The 19,697-nt window shown below is 36.7% G+C and overlaps 1 protein-coding gene across 1 annotated transcript in view; it reads left to right on the top strand.

Moving 5' to 3' along the window:
- The first annotated feature begins 1,557 nt into the window (after window positions 1–1,557).
- The window catches only part of LOC123381506, a 159,677-nt gene continuing 141,537 nt past the window's right edge, over window positions 1,558–19,697 (top strand). Inside the window, exons 1-2 of the mRNA XM_045042719.1 lie at window positions 1,558–1,673; window positions 1,781–2,329. Of these exons, the coding sequence (XP_044898654.1) occupies window positions 1,558–1,673; window positions 1,781–2,329 (665 nt within the window). The remainder of the gene's footprint in view (window positions 1,674–1,780; window positions 2,330–19,697) is intronic.

Here is a 19,697-nt window from a genome sequence, read left to right as displayed (position 1 = left end):
ACCACCCCAACACAAGATTTCCCCAGGGAGAGGCATTCCTGGCTGGTCTGGGAAAACCTGTTCTGCCCAATTAGGCAACATCAACAGAGACCAGTAGGAGTCCAAGCAGTACAAGGTAAACCAAGCAGACCCACGTAACAAGATTGCAAAGTCCCTAAAAATTAAACTGCCATTGGAAACACTCCTCCATTCCTCAAATACATAAAGATAAAAGATCCAAAAGAAAAAAAAATGATTCTTAATATGTACCCATCAAACAACAAAGACTCAAACCGCATGAAGCAAAACCTGATAGTGCTTTAAGGAGAAACACAAATCTGAAATTATAGTTGGGGATTTCAACCCACCTCTTAAAAATTGAAGGAACTCTTAGAAAATCAACAAAGACATAAAAGACCTGAACAATGCCATCAACTAAAAGACTGTATTTTACATAATGTAATATTCCACTTAACATAAAAAATGTACATTTTTTTTTCAAGGGCCCTTGGAGCATTCAACAAGATAGGCCATGTCCTAGGCCACAAAACAAAATTTGGCACATTTAAAATAATTGCAATCACACAGAATGCGTTCTCTGGCCATAATAAAATCAAATTAGAAATCAATAAAACAAGGACAACTCTAGGATGGTTTTCCATCTTGATTATAGTGGTGGACATGTGAATTCACACAATATTTAAACTTGTTTAGTTTTTAGGCACATGAATCAAGTATTTAAGCAGAATGTTAAATAAGTGAGAGCAGGCATTACTGTCCCCTTCCTAATGTTAGAGGAAAAGCATTAAATATTTGAACATTAAACATGATATTACCTTTATGTTTCTCCTGGATATCAAATTGAAGAAATTTCTTTCTCTTCTTTGTTGAATTTTCTTGATGAATAAGGAGTGTTGAATTTTGTCAAATTCTTTTTCTCAGTCTATTGAAATGTTTTGTGTCCTTTATTCTGTTAATATGACGACTTACATTGATTAATTTAAGCAAGTTCAAATAACCTTCCATTCCTGGAATTGAACCTATTTGTTCATAATGTATTTCCCTCACATATGGATCCATTTTAATAATACTGTTAAAGGCTTCTGTTCCTATATTCATGATGAATATTTGTCAGGAATTTTTCTAATTTTATTGTCAGGATACATCTTTAGAGGTAGCGAGTCTCAAAAGACGTCAGGGAAAGTTCCATCTCCTCTGCTTTGTCCAAAAAACTTCCAGGATTGAATGTTTGATAGAATTCTTGGTGAAAATATATGATCACAAGGTTGTTGTTGTTTTTTGGTGGGAGTTCTTTTGATAATTCCATTTCTATTTCCATTCCTTTTTTAGATTAGATAGAGGGCAAGAGAAGGGGCAGGAGCAACAGAGTGAGAAGGAAACGGAAATCAAAGATCTGCGGTTGGAGTGTGAGCTAGGGCAGATCGATTACTGGACCACCATCTGTCGGCAATTACAAGACTTCATGCTCTTCCAGCAGCTCCAGGAGCAGGTGCCGCCACTGACTGGCCTGGACTCTTAACTACAGCAACCTGGAGACCTGGCGCTAGTCCTGCTGGGATGGGGTTTCGGGAACATTCCCAGCCCATCATCATAAAAACCACTCTCCCAGTAGTTTTGATTGGGTTAGAGAATAAATCAGCCACAAGTCTCTGCAGCAGACGACGGCGAACCGAGTACGCCTGAAGACCGCTTAAGCTGAAGCCTCAGTCGGAGCTAGCGCAAAAATACTGCCAGTGCCCACTTCCGGTCGGAGCAGCCAGCCACATCCTTCCCCCTGAAGAACCTCAAGGCTCGCAGCTTGCTACCTCGCCTCAGCAACAGCCCTGGCATTCTGCACACCCAGGCCGCTGAAAGACCCCAGCCCGCATTCCTTAGGCCTCGAGTCCCTTGGCGCCCCCTTCGCTGAGACCAAGCATAAGACGAACCGAAAGCAACTTGGCGGTGAGCCTCTCAGAACATGGCTGCCCGCTGCTGCCTGGTGTCGGGGCTCCTGCGAGCCTGTCGGGCCTCCTCCCAGCGGCCCTCCACACCGACGAGGAAGACACCGTCCGTTCCCTGCTCCCCAGAGAGCCCACCTGTGCCCGCAGTGTGGCACCTCGGACAGACCCGCTCCAGCGGCCCCCCAGGCCTCGGCGGCGTTTGCATCTACTCACGGGCCTCTCCTGCCCGCCAGTGCGGGGCTGTGTCTCCTCGAAGGGTCCAGAAGCTCCACTCTGCCTCGAGGCGTTCGCCAGCAGATCCCGCCGAGCAGAAGCCACTTCTGTGTGGCTCTCGTTCAGCATCCTGGCGACTGCCACTGGTGTCCCGACAGACAGGCTCCATTTCTTAGGTAAGCCTTGCGGTCGGTTCCGCGGGGGGTTGTGGGCCACAGGTGTCAAATCTCCTGCTACCAGCTGGTGTGCCGCCCTGATGAGGTCATTGCAGGGCCAGCAGCCACAGGTGCCTGCGTTTTTCGGGGGGTGGGGGAGAAGGCGTCTTCTGCAGCCCGATTACTAGATATTCTGAGTTAAAATGCAGCTTTGTGCTGTTAATGTTCTACTTTGTTGGCTGGATTTTTATTTCGTTGATTTCTACTTCTCTCAACTTTCCAGTTTCGACTTTTAGTTTGCTCTATTTTAAATTCTGTTGAAATGCAGGTTCTTGGTCATTAAAATCTTTAAAATTTAGACCTTTAAAATTTGTTTCCGTATGAACACTTACAGGTAAAAATTTCCCTCTGATAATTGTTTCTCCAAATTTTTGTATGCTGTATTTTGTATATTCAAACTACTATGATTTCTCCTTTTGATTCCCTTCTCTCACCTCTGGATTCTAAGCGTGGTTTAATTGAAAATATATGTAGCTCTCCTGAGATGCGTTGTAGTTGATATCTTATTTAACTGGGATCAGAATTTATTTCCTCTGATTTCAATTCTGATAAGTTGATTCAGACTTTATGGCCCAGTTCATGGTCCATTTTGGTAAATAAAATACGAACATTGAAAGAGAATGTGTTTTCTGACATTATATGTACATATATATACGTATAGTGTCCTATCATTATTAGACCAAGATTTTTGTCTTAGGGTTTTTTGTTTTTTGTTTTTTTATTTTCCTAGTGGTTTACTCAGTTCAAGGGAACTATTAAAATATCCTATAATCATGGAATTAACTAGCTTTTTTAAAATTCTGTAGTCTTCATACCATGTTTTAAAGGTTGGCTGTCAGGTAATACACATTTGGTTGTTGTGTCTCCCTGATGAACTAGGCATTGTATCCTTGTTAAATAGCCTGCTTTATCTCTGACAATAAATTTTTCATGATGTCTACTTTATCTTATTAAAATGGCTAATCCAGCCTTCTGCTTAGGGTTTTTATTATATATCCTTTATATCTGTTTGCCCTCAACCTGTGTGAGCTTTAAATTGCATGGCTTCTATATAGCATAGAGTTAGATCCTGCTTTCTTTGATTCTTATAAGCCCTGCCTTTTAATTAGAATTGTTTTATCCATAAACACCCGGTGTAGTTATTGATACTTGATTTAGGTTTGCCATTTTATTAGATAATTTCTGTACATCCCCTCTACTTGTTGCCATATTTTCTAGCTTTCTTACTATTTGAATTTTAGAATTCCATTTTAAGTTACCTATTGACCCTTTTTCAGTAGTTCTTTAGGATTGTTCTTTGCAATCTGTAGAATCAATGTTGTAGTACTTCATATGCTACATAGAAAACATGCAGCCACTGGACTCATTTACTGTAACCTCCTCATTCTTCATATGTTATCTTATGCTATGGATGTTATGAACCCAAAAGACAGCATTATAATTTTTGCTTCAAAAAGTCATGTGCATTTTAGCTCAACTAAGGGAAAAACTGATCTTTTAATATATATTGCTATTCTTCATTTCTCCTTGATGGTCCATCTTTCTCCTCTGATTTTATAATATATATATAATTTTTTTTTTCTCCAGTTAGAAGGAATTCCTTTAGCATTTACACATGCAGTACTCAGGACAAAATTCCTTATTTTTGTATGTGAACATAATTCTGTGTTTACCTTCTTTTTTCTTTTATCTTCTTAATGATATTCTTCCACTTTCTTGCTTCCATGGATGCTCATATGAAACCTCTGGTAATATGAGTTACTCTTGCCCATGTTCCCTAGATAATTAAAATTTTTTCTCTTTAATTTTCAACAATTTTTTTCTGTGTTGCTGTTTAGTTTTAACTTTTTTCCTACTTGGGTTTACTAAGCCTCTTGTTTGTATAAAACTATGTCTTCCACACACTTGGGAAGTTTTGATGGTTATTTCTTAAATGGTTTTTTCCCTGCTCTGCTTTCAATCCTTTTTGAGCTCAAATTATGTTCACTTTATAATTTTGATATGTCCCACAGATCCTTGAAGCTCTTCTTTTTCTTCAGACTGAGGTTTTTTTTTTTTTTCTATTGCTAGATCTTGAAGATCACTGATTTTCTTTACTGTCATCTGTATTTTTTTCCAAAAACTGTTTTATTTTGACTTTATCTGGAATATTATCAAGCTTTTTCTTTTTAAAATTTTTTTAATGTTTTATTTTTGAGAGCGAGAGAGAGACCCTGAGCACGAGCTGGGGAGAGGCAGAGAGAGGGAGGCACAGATTCTGAAATAGGCTCAGTGCTGTCAGCAAGGAGCCCGACAAGGGGCTGAAACTCATGAATGGCGAGATCATGACCTGAGCTAAAGTCGGTGCTTTACTGACTGAGCCTCCCAGGTGCCCCATCTTTATTTTTTTCTGCCTAGATTTCCTAGGTTTTTATACGTGGAGTGTTTCTCTGTCATCACATAGTGTGTGTTATACATAACACCACGCAAACACACACACACACACACACACGCAAGCTCTTTTAAAGTCTGTGCTGATTTAAACATCTGGATAATGTAAGGTTAAAATCTGTTAATTTTTCCTGTAAGAATGACTAGCATTTTTTTCTGGTTTCTCATACCTTATTTTTAATTATATTCCTCTCATTGTGAAGGGGATATTATATAGGTAATTTGCATTTGATTATATTAAGAATGGTGGGATTTTTTTTTTAATAGACAATTTGGTTAGGTTCAAATCTCAAACATTTTATTACATCTCAAATCTCAGTGTACTTATTTTGACCTTCATTGCAAGCTACTTTGAGGCTGCACTGTGCCCGTATGCTTCAGAAACCGTTCTGAGATTCAGGTAGGTTTTATTTATTTTTTTAAATTTTTTTTAATGTTTGTTTATTTTTGAGACAGAGAAAGAGCATGAATGGGGGAGGGTCAGAGAGAGAGGGAGACACAGAATCTGAAGCAGGCTCCAGGCTCTGAGCTGTCAGCACAGAGACTGATGCGGGGCTCGAACTCAGGGACCGTGAGATCATGACCTGAGCCGAAGTCAGACGCTTAACCGACTGAGCCACCCAGGAGCCCCTCAGATAGGTTTTATACTCCAGATTTAGGGCTCTTTTTCTGTGGCTTTCTCCTTACCAGGAATCTTGCGTAAATTTTTAAGAAGTAGAGTCATTTTGAAATACGTTTTCGGTTTTCTGTTGTTGTTTTGAGAGAGGGAGAGAATGTGAGGGGTGGGGGGGGCGGGGAGAAACTTAAGCAGGCTTCATGCCCAGTGTGGAGCCTGACGCGGGGCTCCACCTCATGACCATGAGATCATGACGTCAGCCAAAATCAAGGGTTAGATGCTTAACTGAGCCACCCAGGTGCCCCATGTTTTTTGGTTTTTAAAGTCAAAGTCTGTAGGTTCTAAGTGTTCTAGCCATTTTATGCATTGAAAATGTTGGCTTAACTTTAAACAAAAGCCAGGAAAAAACCACATAACTCACACAGTAGTAGTCTTTAACAAGTGCCAACTCCTGCTCTAGAATGTACTTGATCACTATCCATTGCTTTGAAGTCCTTTTGTTGTTTGGACTTTATAGTAATGTGCAAGAGAGCTTGGTATAGTAGGAGCTATTTGACCATGGTAGAAGTGACAGTCCTTGTCTTTTTTTTTTTTTTTTTTTTTTTTTTTTTTTTAAAACTCCGTTGAGGGATACAGGAGATGAAGGGCCAGAAACAGAAGTACTGGGGCTGGCCTGGGTCTCCTGCTCCTCCGTGAATGATGTAAGACCTCAGTTTCAGGCAATGCTAAGATGTATACAGAATTTAGCAATTTGCGTAGTTTTGATACAACATAGAACTCCTTTCCCATATGTGTATCTAACAACATCCCTTTATAGGCTTCTGCCCTCAACATAATACTTTCTATTTAAACTGTGATTCATAAAAAGGTTGTAACTTTGAACATCTTTAAATGCTCTGGAAAAAGTAAGGCTTCAAGTCAGTCATGTCCTTTTGTCTATTTTGATTACATACAACTAATGTTAATAAGTGGTTAACTTTATTGAATTATGTTGCATTGTATAATTTTCAAATTTCACTAAGCTCTTGGAAATGTATTTAGTAACAGTATATTGTGGAAATGTTCAGAAATAATCTCTCGGATTAATTTAGATCTGTAGAATCAACAAAATTCGAAATTTAATAAATTGAAAGGGAATTTCAGATTTTAAATGTAATCTTTGTATTGCCATTTTATCCAGAAATACATGTGTTTGCTAATATAAAGTGCATACCTCAGACTTGCTTGTGAGGGAAATCTAATCTGGGTGTTCGTTCCCATGGAGATTGACTGAATAATAAAAACTCAAGCACGTGTCTGTCTTAATTACTTGAATCAAAGATGAATAGATAAACCAAATAAACTTTGCTAAATCTGCCATGGGTATATAATGAGCAAAAAATGTGTAGCTATCATTAAAATACTAGTTGAGATTGCATCATGTTTATGGGGCATTTAATCTATAAAAATACCTCTTTTCAGGGTGCCTGGGTGGCTCAGTTGATTAAGTGTCTGACTCTTGATTTTAGCTCAGGTGGTGATCTCAAGGTTTCGAAATGGAGTCCTGCCCTGCTCAGGCTTCATGGTGAATGTGGAGAATGCTTGAGATTCTGTCCCTCCCTCCCCCTCCACCCCTTCCCTCCTGGGCTTATATGCACTCTCAGGCATAGGCTCTCGGGAGCGCATGCTCTTTCTCTTTCTCTCTCAAAAATCTAAAAAATTACCTGTTTTCAATTCCTGAGTGAAACAGTGAAGCAACTCCCTAAAACTTAAAAATTAAGGAAATAAACTAGGGAACAAATATTTACCAGGGGAATTTGGTAAATTCTGAACTCAAAACCTTTTAGAGCTAGTTGTAGGAAAAGCTTCTGGATCTCTCCTAATCCAGTTATGAGAATCTAGCTTAAGACCAAGTAAATCTGTAGAAGCAAGACAAAATTAGGCCACAGAAAATAGTAGTACAGAGGGGAAAATTAAAGTCATCCAGAGAAAAGATAGCTCCAAAGAAGTCTATTTGGTAAATATTGAAATATTCCAGGAAATATTGAAAACCTACTCAGTTGCATTGAAATTGCAGTATTCAACACGTACTGAACATAGTTAATGTGCAATGAGAAATTCAAAGAAACTATGTTAAGATTTTTCATGTAAGAAGACAGTAAGAAAAAATAACAAAGTTTTCATTATGTTTTGGGCTTCACTATCCTGATCTCCCAATACTAAGGGCATGACCTTAAGTATTCCTGTTTCTGTGACTGTTCAGTAGTTAAGTGTGAACTATTGAGTGTCTGTTGTCTACTCTGGTATTGTATACATTTTTTGTTCAGATTATATTTTTTAGTTAAGACTTTAAGGACAGATTCTGAGAATTAGCAGAAAACCTATACTTTCAGACTCCTTTATATTACCGAACATGTCTAGCTAGTTGAGATAATTTTTCTACTTAAATTCATCATTCCATTCCTTGCTCTTTAACTCAATGACCATGAAGGTTATTTAGAAGATCTATTTTAGACTTTATATCTTTAATACATTACACCCATAAATCTAGAAACATGACTATCCTAGGATTTGCCATTTAGAATAAACTAAATGGTGAGTTACGGGACACCAATAATGGTTAAAGTAATCAGCAGTACTGTATAGAATAGGCAAATTGAAATCAGTGGAGGACAGAGAATGTTAATACTGTTGAAACGGACTACAATGTGAGAAGAAAATATAAGCGAAAACTGAATGTTTTCTGAGGAGTTAGCCCAAGGAGGGGATGATACACTAAGAGGGCAAGCTGACTGGATTCATGATGGGAGATTGAGGGGAAAACTTGAATAGAAGAAAAGGCCAGGTTCTGGGCACCGCATTTAGGTAAAAGAATTATCTCCTTTAGCAAGGGCCAATTAAATTTGCATTAAATAGGTTTAGTCTTTGTCATAAAGAATGAAATTTTTTCAACTAATGTTCTATATCAAACAGTAGTCATGAAAAAGGAAGAGCTTAACTATATCTTAATGTATATCCGGCCAGAAAGAGAAGCACAAACTTATGTTACTGCTGCTGGGTAAGTTTTCATCACTAAGGAATGATCATTAATTTTTAAAATTATATATATGCATATGTATTTATGCAATCTGAAAGCAATTGATTTGTTCCAAATCACCTAGTTATCCAGGATTCATAATGAGAGCTTCTGAATTTCTTTAAATGTTTATTTTTTGAGGGGGGGGGGGTGCATAAGTGTGAGTGGGTGAGGGGCAGAGAGTGAACAAGAATCCCAAGTAGGCTCTGTGCTCTCAGCACAGAGCCCAATGCAGAGCTCAAACTCAGGAACCATGAGATCATGATCTGAGCCAAAATCAGGCATCAGATGGGTTCCCCGAGAGCTTCTGATTTTCAATTCTTTATGCAATTGCAGTGTTAAGCTGGATGGTTCTTGCTAAAGTATGCTGTTACCTACCATGCTTTGATTCTTAATTTTTATTTAGGTCTTGTCAGTTGGCTACAGAATATAAATGATCGTTTTGTCCTTTGCAAGAAACAGGTGTCACTATTTCTAATCCTTTGTATATTTGAGAAATTTGCTGTTCTTTATGCAGGAGAAAATAGCTGGGTTTAAGTTCATCATGTTTTTTTGTAAATTCACAACTTATTTTATCATTGAATTTAATATTGCAGAGGCAAAGTCTGCAGCCAATTTAATACCTGTTTTTTTGCATGTGACTTATGGTTATGTCATTAGTGTTACTTTTCATTTTTTACCATGTTCTGGTTTTGGGGGGGGTTGCTTGTTTTTTGGGGGGGTCTTGTTTGCTTACTTTTGCCTCTCTTCCTCAATATTCTACTATTTGTATTAAGCCCTCATAAATTTCAGAACAAGTTTCAGTTGGTGTTCAAATATACTTAAACATTTTTTCTTCTACTTTAAAAGTTGGGTTGTAAAATGGTCCCTGTAAACAAAAGTCCACAATTAAGTTTTAAACTTTCTTTTTTTTTTTTAATTTTTTTTTTCAACGTTTATTTATTTTTGGGACAGAGACAGAGCATGAACGGGGGAGGGGCAGAGAGAGAGGGAGACACAGAATCGGAAACAGGCTCCAGGCTCTGAGCCATCAGCCCAGAGCCTGACGTGGGGCTCGAACTCACAGACCGCGAGATCGTGACCTGGCTGAAGTCGGACGCTTAACCGACTGCGCCAGGCGCCCCTTTTTTTTTTTTTTAATTAATTTTTTTTTCAACGTTTATTTATTTTTGGGACAGAGAGAGACAGAGCATGAACGGGGGAGGGGCAGAGAGAGAGGGAGACACAGAATCGGAAACAGGCTCCAGGCTCTGAGCCATCAGCCCAGAGCCTGACGAGTTTTAAACTTTCTGGATACATAGCAACACTTATATTTGTTTCCTTCCCATAAATACATTTTTATTCAATCTTGATAGCTGAAACTGAAGTTTTTCTGCCAAGCCCAGGTTAATCTCCTATTTATCTGTGAGGATTCTGTCACAATTTGTGCATACTGATGGAGGTATATATCATATGCCCATTAAATAAATCCAGTTTCCCCCTGAAATTAATTTGCATCTAACTTCTGGATTTCTTGTACTTTGTCCCACATAGAAGCCTTTGATAATCAGGAATTAGACTAAATCATTCTAAGCACCTCTAGAGTATTGTGCTTAATTAATCTTCTTGTGTACATATGTATGCATACATCATATAAAATGGTTGAAAATCTAAAAATATTTTTAAATACACCAGGACCCAGGGTATTGAAAGACATTAGCTAAATCTCCAGTGACTCACAGATGGAAGAGGAATAGAAGGTGAACAGAGATTTAACAGTAAGGTTTTAACAGAGGTGCAGTAGAGAATTATGGAATTATAGAGGAGGAATTGTCAATTACTTGAAATGAGCAGTTGTTTTCATGTCTTAAGTAAATTTTTTCAGTTTTATTACTAGAGCAAAAGATTTCTCCTGGGAAATCCTGTAATCCAGTTACCTACCACAGAACTTAGTAGACATTTTTTATTTATATGCCTCAAGTATTGAATTAAATTTCTATAATGTAAGTGATCTCTATTTTTGGTTGAGAATAAAGTAAAATGCCAGTTTAAAAAATAAAATAAATTTTTAATTAACGCTAAAGAGAAGGAATGCATATATTCAAGTTTCTTCCTTGAAAATCAAGACTGATGTAATGAGAGGAGATGGAAGGAAAGGATTTAAGATCTGGAGTCTAGTCATCCTACCCTGAGCTCCTTACAAGACCCTATTGCCCATATGCAAGCAAAAGTATTTTGGTAGTAATAACTCTGAATCTAACATAAAGTTCGTTTATTTGTGTACTTTCATCATTAATAACGATCTTAGGATACAAGTTATATTAAATTCTATGAATATGAAATCTAGATGTCTTCCTTATCCCTATTAAAAGAAGCTAAAGAGGCAAGATTGTGTGTATATTAACTATATAGCTCAATGTAAAACAAGTTATTGAAATGTATTTAGCATTGTTTGAGCATTTTGAGTACAGTTGTAGTAAAAGCATGTGATAAGACTCAGGCAAACCTGGATTCAAATTCAAACTTTAATTCTGTGACCTTCAGCATTCTCATTTGTGAGGAGTGTCTGGGTATGTTGTATTAACAATATTAAAGATGCAGTGCTTAGGAAAATGAATTAGTATTACTGATGCTTCAATTATAGAGCCAGGCAAAATCCACTGAGAAAAATGTAAGGTTGTTTAGATTAAATTTTTCATAGATAATTGACTACCAATTATTTGTCCCCTTCGGGAGCATTGTAAAAGCAGATGTTGAGAGTCAATTAATTTGTATTTGTTTAGGTGGGACTCTATCAAAAAAGCAGAATCTGTAAATAGTATAACTTTTCATCCCTCTTGAAAAATCTGAGCCAAATCTGTCACTTAAGGCAGATACACAAGTTATTATGGCATGGCATATGCCAGAAGCTTTATCCTCGCTTCATCTGTTAATCTTCCCTCATGGTAGTAGGATTTTAAATCACATAGATTCTGCTATAATTCAGTTCTGTCAGGTGGCAGCTGTGTGAACTTCAGTTACTTCAAATCCCCAGGTCTGAATTTTCCATGTGGTAAAATAATGTTAATAATATCTATCTGAAGAGAACTTTGAGGATTACTATGTATTCTACGTATATATTTTAAAGTATATTCTGGTATTGAACAGTAGAAAGTGTTCAATAAATTATTACCATATTTTAGCCACCTATTACATTATATCATATTTATGAAACCTTTTTTTTTTAACTTTTTTTTTTTCAACGTTTATTTATTTTTGGGACAGAGAGAGATAGAGCTTGAACGGGGGAGGGGCAGAGAGAGAGGGAGACACAGAATCTGAAACAGGCTCCAGGCTCTGAGCCATCAGCCCAGAGCCTGACGCGGGGCTCGAACTCACGGACCGCGAGATCGTGACCTGGCTGAAGTCGGACGCTTAACCGACTGCGCCACCCAGGCGCCCCTGAAACCTTTTTTTAAAAAAACTAGATAGGGCATAGATGAACAATAAAACTCAATGTTATAATGACTTTATTTCCTTAATTTGATGTCATTCATAATTTTAAGTAAAGCTAACTCCTTTGTCTTTGACCCTCTCTATATTAATATTCCTAGTTTCACACAAAAATGTTGGAGGTCAATTATTGAGCTCAATATCCGAGGCTTCCTTGATCCCTCCACTTTGTGAACTTGAATAAGGCAAAAATTGCTATTCCTCCCAATCATTGAAAACTAAATAAGTGAAAGGAAGTAGAAACTAAATGAGAAGCCAAACTAATTTTACTTAAGCAGTTAAAGCTTTCACAGTGAATGATTTGGAGCTCTTCAGTGTTACTTAGTGAATGTAATCATACATATTTGTCTTGTTGAGAATTATATTGTGACACATGCATGGTAAGCAGGACTGCTATTATATAAATTACTCAAGATTTGTTGTTTGAAGTTGTTGAGTACAAAAAGAAATCATGCATGAAGTTTTCTCAACAAAAATATTTCCATTTAAAGAGAATTTACATAGGTTATTAACTAACCAGTAAGACTAACCATAATCTCATTAACTTCTATACATTGAGTTCAGTAACAGAAATGTAAAATGTCTGATAAGTAGGAGAGAAGAACTTGCTGGTATTCTGAAGAACAAGATTCAAAGGATTCAGGATTCAGGACAGGATTCAAAGTTCTTAGACAGGTAGATGAAATACTAGACTTCTTCATGCACATAACAAAAGGTTTCCTCTAAATAATCAATTGTTCAATTTCTTCCCACTTTCAACATATGAATGTGTGTGTGTTTAAATAGTACATACATTCCTTTCAGAGTTTACATATGAGTGGGGGAGATAGGTAATAATCAGCTAAAACCATTAAAGTTTTATAAGGGGGCTGTAAGAGCATATGAAAGGAAGACTGATCTAGTCTGGATACATTAAGGAAAGCTTAACCAAGGATATAGTTGAACTGCTATCTCAAGGGTAACCAGATTGTATTTGGATAAATGAATGGGAAGATGATATTGAAGGTAGAGGAACACTTTATTAGAAGTCCTGATGGGGAAATTAGCATGATACCTTTTTGAAGATCTGGAAAATCTTCAGATTTCAGGCTAGTGTAGCCAGAGTGCAGAGTGAGTGGTAGGATATGAATCCTCATAAAATACTTGTGAAATTTTAATCCAAAATGACACAAAGTATTGTGGGAAGAAGAAAATACTCATCAAATAGTATAGTCAGCATCTTTACAATTCTATAAAATATTTATTTCTGGAATAAATATTTGTATAATGGAGAATTTATATAGAAAAGCTCGAAAGGGGCACCTGGGTGGCTCAGTCCATTAAGTGACTAACTCTAGATCTCAGCTCAGGTCTTGCTCTCTAGGTCGTGATTTCAAGCCCCGGGTTGGGCTCCTGGCTGGGTATGAAGCCTACTTAATTTTTTTTTTTTTTGAACTCCTGAAAGAAGAAAACATGACTCTAATCCTAACAGTCCTATATGTCCTGAAAGTATGTGTCTTAGAATGGAATTCATTGTCAAGTCAAATGATGAGAACATTACAACCAAATGGTGCAACTGTAGCAACTTTCATCAATCAAGTAGATTGTATTGTTTTCAAACAAATCTCAATAGTTTGTAGCAACAAGTATGCTGGTTTTTCATGTTCACCAAAACGTGCAAGTCAGTTTTGGCTTGGCTGATTAAGGCGGAGAAACTTTTTCAGAATGCCTATGAGCTGGACTTGGTTCCAGCTACAGTTTGGATTCAGGGCTGTTTGAAGTGTCTCTATATTATTTTTGGGTAAGCAACAACCTGAGACAAGTTCTCCTTATGGCATATGGCAGGAGCATGAGGGTAAACATCTGACACCTCTTTCGACTTTGATCTTGAGCTGTCATTCTGTCACTTCCACCTGTATTCTGTTGACTAAAAGAAAATCACATGGCCAAACCCACCTTCAATAGGGGTGAAGAATTCTTCCATATTGGTGACAGGTACTATAAAGATAGAAAACATGAAAATCAGGGAGCAGAAACTAACTTTTGTAGCTGCTGAAACCCCACATTAGGCAGCCTGCAGTTCTAGTAGCCATTGCCATTACCTCTTTAGAATTTGTAAACTTGTGACAGAACCAAGGAGACCATGTTGCTTAGATACCATGTTGTTGATGCTGAAACCATCAGTCAAAACCAGACCTTCATCTATCAACTTTCTTATTGAAATGACAGAACCATCAAGAAGCACTTAGACACATGCACTGTGGGGAGGGGAGAAATGTTGCCATGGAACATCTTGTTTGCTTAAAGTTTACTGGTGGAAAGAATCTAATCTTGTGATAGCTTTTCTCTCATTTTCTCTAAGCATTCAGATCCCTTATTTTTTCCATTGTATATTTTTATATTTCCTCTTGTATTTTCTTTTTGTCAGGGTTATGTTTTCCTTCAGGTGATGGTCCAGTGTTATTCCTTCTTACTCTCTTGAAATGGCAGCTTTGGATGCAAGCAGAGTGAGAAGAATTTCATGGAGTAGTGGCAGATTGAGAAAAATGATTTGGGTTACATTAGACACATAGAAGTGCTGCTCAGTTCCATGTTTGGTAGAAACCCTCACGTACCTAAATCAGGAAAAAGGCAGCAGTGAAAGTCAGTAAATATGAAGAATATATTGCTGTATTTTCTTGTTTTCTTTAGTCATTCAACCGACTTTTTTCCCCCCTTCAGTAGTTAAATATATGCCGTTAATATTCATCAATGGTGATTCATATCTTAGTGCAGTTTTTGCAATATTTGAAAAATATCCAGGGTTTGGGTAATAAGCAGTGAGCAGTAATTTTGGATTTTTCAAGACTAGTATTATGATTTAAAGAAACACAAACTTTTTACTCCCAAGGAATTGGAGTAATTAAGAGGCAAATAAGTATTTAGCAGTAAGATATCAGAGAATGGAGCTCGCTTATCAATTTCAACTAGTAAAAGTTGGGTTTATTGGTCCCATATAAACTCAGTTAATATTTTATCTGCATATTTTAATAAATGGGTGTGGAGGGGAAGCAGTTTGATTCTCAAAATTATGTTAGTATATTCTACCTATATATAGGGAACAGTCAATTCCTAGAAAATCCTCTGGAATAGGGTCATCTGACATTTCCAAAGTTAAAAGTTTAATTATTGCTGCATTTTACCTATTCTCTTAAACTCAATTACATAATAGTTTAATGATGGTAACTGTTAAAATTTCTTTTATATTCATAGGGCTCTATGAGCCAGGCCAGTAATATTATTTCCACTTATCATATGAGTGAAGTGTATCTTAGCATACTAGCATGGATCTAAAATATTGGTGGGGTATAAATAAAATCTAGGTTTTATGATCAGTGATATGGATGCTGTTCACAGTAAAACACACTTTTATGTGCTAATAGAAATGTCTTTTATTGTAGAAGACCAATATCTCAGCACTGTGCTCAAGCAGTAAACCCATGGTTGATTTTGTACACGTTCTGCAGATCATTTGGAATCCTATCAAATGGCTACTTATAAATGTGTCATTACTTACAAAAGGGTTCAGTTTTTAAATTTGCCATTTACTAGCTATGTGACCTTGAACATGTTACTTAACAGCTCAGTATCTGTTTCCCATCCATAAAATGGAGATAATTTTACCAAGTTTAAACAGCTGCTATGTAGGTTATTTGAATCAAATACATATAAAATATTTAGCACAGGGCCTGGCATATACTAAGTGCTATAAAAATGTTAGCTATTATTAATATCAGGTTGTTATTTTAAGGCACAGTGTCAATACTTCAATGAGGGATAAAGGTTGTCCTGGTCTTTGAAGACCAAGGATAATGAAGTCATGTTGGAAGTGAAGAAAACTGATTTCAGGAAAAGAGTAAGAAATTTATTAAGGATTCTAGGCCTTAGCTTTCTCTCAGTAAATCAAAGTTAGGAAACATAAATTATGTTTATTAATGTCTGAGAAGTAGAACCAAGCCTAGATGGAGAGTATAGGTATAAAAGATACTGAGGACAATTAAACAGTAAATAATACAGATTTTCATGTGTATACTTAATCTGTATAGTCTCCAAATTGTACCCAAAGAAAAGATATTAATATGGTAATAATAGGGAAATGGAACAGACATACAAACACTGATCCTCATTCTCATTTTGATGTAGCTAGAGAAATCGCAATTCCTATAGGTTGCTGCCAGTCTTTACAACAGATGAAAGATAGGCACCGTTAGCTGAACTTTAACATGAACGGGGGGCAGGGACTTCAAACTACACGGCTTATAGTTAGAACAGTCATATAGATCTTGAAGGCTTCTTGAGTGCTTTGCAGTGATAACCAAAATTTTCAATAAATTTCATGGCAATATCTGGGTTAGGAGTAAACCTATGCAGTTTTGGTAGTTTTAGGAAAGACTGTAGAGTCATTGTAACTGTTCAAGAAAAATTTTCCGGCCTGAGCAATATCAACCCAAGTGAATAAAGAAGAGTTACAATAAAGAAAATAAAGCTGAACAGAACTCTGGAAAGAATCTTAAAAATTATACATGAAGAATTACTAAACTTTACTTTCCAGAAAACATCTTGGTTCTAAATGTGGGTTAACAGTTGATTTATTTTTCAGATTTATTTTTCCCTCTAAATAGTCCATAGGGGTATCTAGGGACATAAATTATTTTTTCCGTGTGAGTTCAAGAATGTATCTTGTGCTCTTAGCTTTTGATCTATGGTCTTCACAATTTTGATCACTTCTCTAGGGAACAGATCAATGGTTTTAGTGATGTTCTCCATGGTTTTGGTAATTGTTTTCATTATGGCATATGAAACTCTATGAACTTTGCATGTTCCCCTTGTGAATAATAGAGACTGAAGTAGGGCAGAGAAGAGCATTTTAGTATTTTCTGGGGATGGCTAGGTTGTCTAAGTTTATATCTAATACCTAATCTTTTCCAAAGTATGGTAGTTTTTATTAAAGACAAATTTTTCTCCCTTGCCATAATCTGAACTCTGACATTGACCATATAGCCAGAGGACTGTAAATCTTTAAGAAAACTTTGAGAAATACTGAGAGTATAATATGGGTTGGGATGAACAAGAAAGAAACAAAACAAAACTTCTTGCAGTTTCCCTTGAGAAACTAAGTAGTAATTTCTTTAACTCCTGGCCAACTGGAATTTTCCAGCTATTGTAAATGTGCCCTGGAAATATGTATATTTAAGAAATGATTTAAGATAGCTTAAGAAAATGTAATCTTTTATATTCAAGCAGTTAATATTTTTTGGAAGTATTTGCCTCTATTACACACTATTTCTTCAGCTATATAACCAAAAGTGAAAAAATTTTGATTCTTATTCTCCATCTACAAATGGCCTTGCTAACATTTTAGTAATTAATGTTTCCCTTAGCAGCGAGTAAGGTTGAATACAATACCTTTACTGTTTTTTAGTTTTGGATTTTCACATCATTTCAGTTGATCAGTTTATTTACAAAGTTGGCATGTCTCCAAACAAATGGATTTTTTTTAGAGATCTGTATTGTGTCAATTTCCTAGCCAATTTCAGCCATAGAAAATACACAAGGCATCTATAGAAATCAGCGCACACACAGATAACCATGTATTTGTTATATATATTCTGCATATATTATATAATGCATAAAATATATATTTACATAATTCAATACAGTAAATTTTACTGCATAGGTATTTTCTCTATAAATCTGACTAAACACACTTAGTTACATTCAAAATCCATTATAACTGTCCCTTCACTTGTGTTGTTGGTCTGTAGAAAGGCATGTGTATTTTATGCATATGGTGTAGATTTCTCTTTATTCATCAGTAACATACACAATAGATATAAACTCAACCATATGAATAGTACAAAATCCATTCAAGTAATTCTTCATTAATCATATATTGTCTATTCATTACCAGAAAGGAAAGAGTTAGCGTTAGGCCTGTAACCTATTTCTCTTCTATTTGGGACACTCAAGAAAGAAATACAAGCTGTAAAATCAACCATAAACATGCTGATTATGGAAATTCTGGAAAATACGCTATAGGGCTTACTAGAAGGAATGGCCTTTTCTGTGAAATGCTCTTAGCAGTATGCACTTGTCTGCATATTTGTTACTTGTCAAAAATTTGAAATCCTTCTGGTCTGGAGAAGATAAGAAGCATTAGCATGCATGCTGTTATTGTGTACCCTATAGAGGACTATACATCTGAGCTAGAAAAACCACCATGGTGGGAAATATGTAGACCAGTGAATGGTAAATGGAAACAGGGGAAGTTGTGGCAAATGAAGGATGTTCATAAGTGAGTTACAATCTCTGGTAAGAAAGCAATCACACTGTTTCCACAGGAGTGCTTTAGAACAATAGAATAAGACTGTTAGCTATCTTCATCAGCTCTAACATTTACTAGCAGCAGATTCTAGGAGAAACCTCTGCATCTGTTTTCTCCACAAAGAGGAATTGGATTTTTTTTTAGGTTTATTTTTGAGAGACTGAGAGAGAGTGAAAGTGGGGGAAGGGCAGAGAGAGAGAGAGAGAGAGAGAGAGAGAGAGAGAGAAACCAAAGCAGGCTCCAGGCTCTGAGCTGTCAGCACAGAGCCCAACGTGAGGCTAGAACTCACGAACTGTGAGATCATGACCTGAGCTGAAGTCAGGTGCTTAACCTACTGAGCCATCCAGGTGCCCCAAGAGGAATTGGATTCTTGATGATTTATGAACTCTGCTTCAAAATTCCACCTAGATAATTTGGTGAAAAGATGTGACACAGTACCCATGATAACTCAACTTATCAGTAACCACCTACTACCATTTGATTCATGGTTTATAGTCTATATTTACCATTCTTGTTATTTTTCTGATGACTTGAGAAAAATACTACCAATGAATCATAGAAGGTGGAGAATGCTGAACAGAGCTTCTGTCATTCTCTGTGGCTATTAATCAATGTGATGCATTGCCAAGACAGCTGCCTGGGTGTGACAAAGGAGATTGCTGCTGCCTTCCCAGCATGTCAGAAGTTTATTTGCTACTTTGAATATATGGAATGTGAATTTCAATGGAATGCATTTAAAGGAGGTGCAAATGGGACCTGAAGAGCCTCAAGGGAGGTCAGTTTGGATGTGATTTGATGTCTTGATATTAGCAATAATATCCCTCAGGTGATAAATAAGGGATATTTATGTGATACTTTATATTACACCCAGATGGGGTTATCGTATGACCTTGACAGTACCTAAATGACAGTTTCGTGGAACAATGTTTCTGGGTACATATAGTTTCCAAAATTGCACATAAACAGTGGATATTCAATGGCAGTAATATATATTGTGGCTTTATCAGATAAGTCCACTCAGCCTAAGGTATTGTGAAGACTTAAGGAGTTGGTCTTGAAATTAGTGAGTATGACTAAAATAACATTTCTAGAGCTTTGTCAACAGGAGTAAAAGATGTGCTTAACTCAAATAGGAACACTAGAGGGACCTCTGTTTCAAGAGCATAACCATGGCTGGAATCAATCTGGAAGATTTAATTTGCTATAAAAAAATCAATTAATTGGGCAATAATTCTCATGGAAAACCACTATCAACGTTGAGAGAAGTCTTGTATTCTCATATAAAGAAAGGACTAGTGAATATTCTAGTATTTATGGAATCTATTTTTAAAATTTGTATTTATTTTGAGAGAGAACACAAATGAGGGGCAGAGAGAGGAAGAGAGAAAGAATCCCAAGCAGGCTCCACACTGTC

Source organism: Felis catus, chromosome D4 (assembly GCF_018350175.1).
Source record: "Felis catus isolate Fca126 chromosome D4, F.catus_Fca126_mat1.0, whole genome shotgun sequence".
Classification (NCBI taxonomy): domain Eukaryota; kingdom Metazoa; phylum Chordata; class Mammalia; order Carnivora; family Felidae; genus Felis; species Felis catus.
This window is presented reverse-complemented; position numbering and strand designations above follow the sequence as displayed.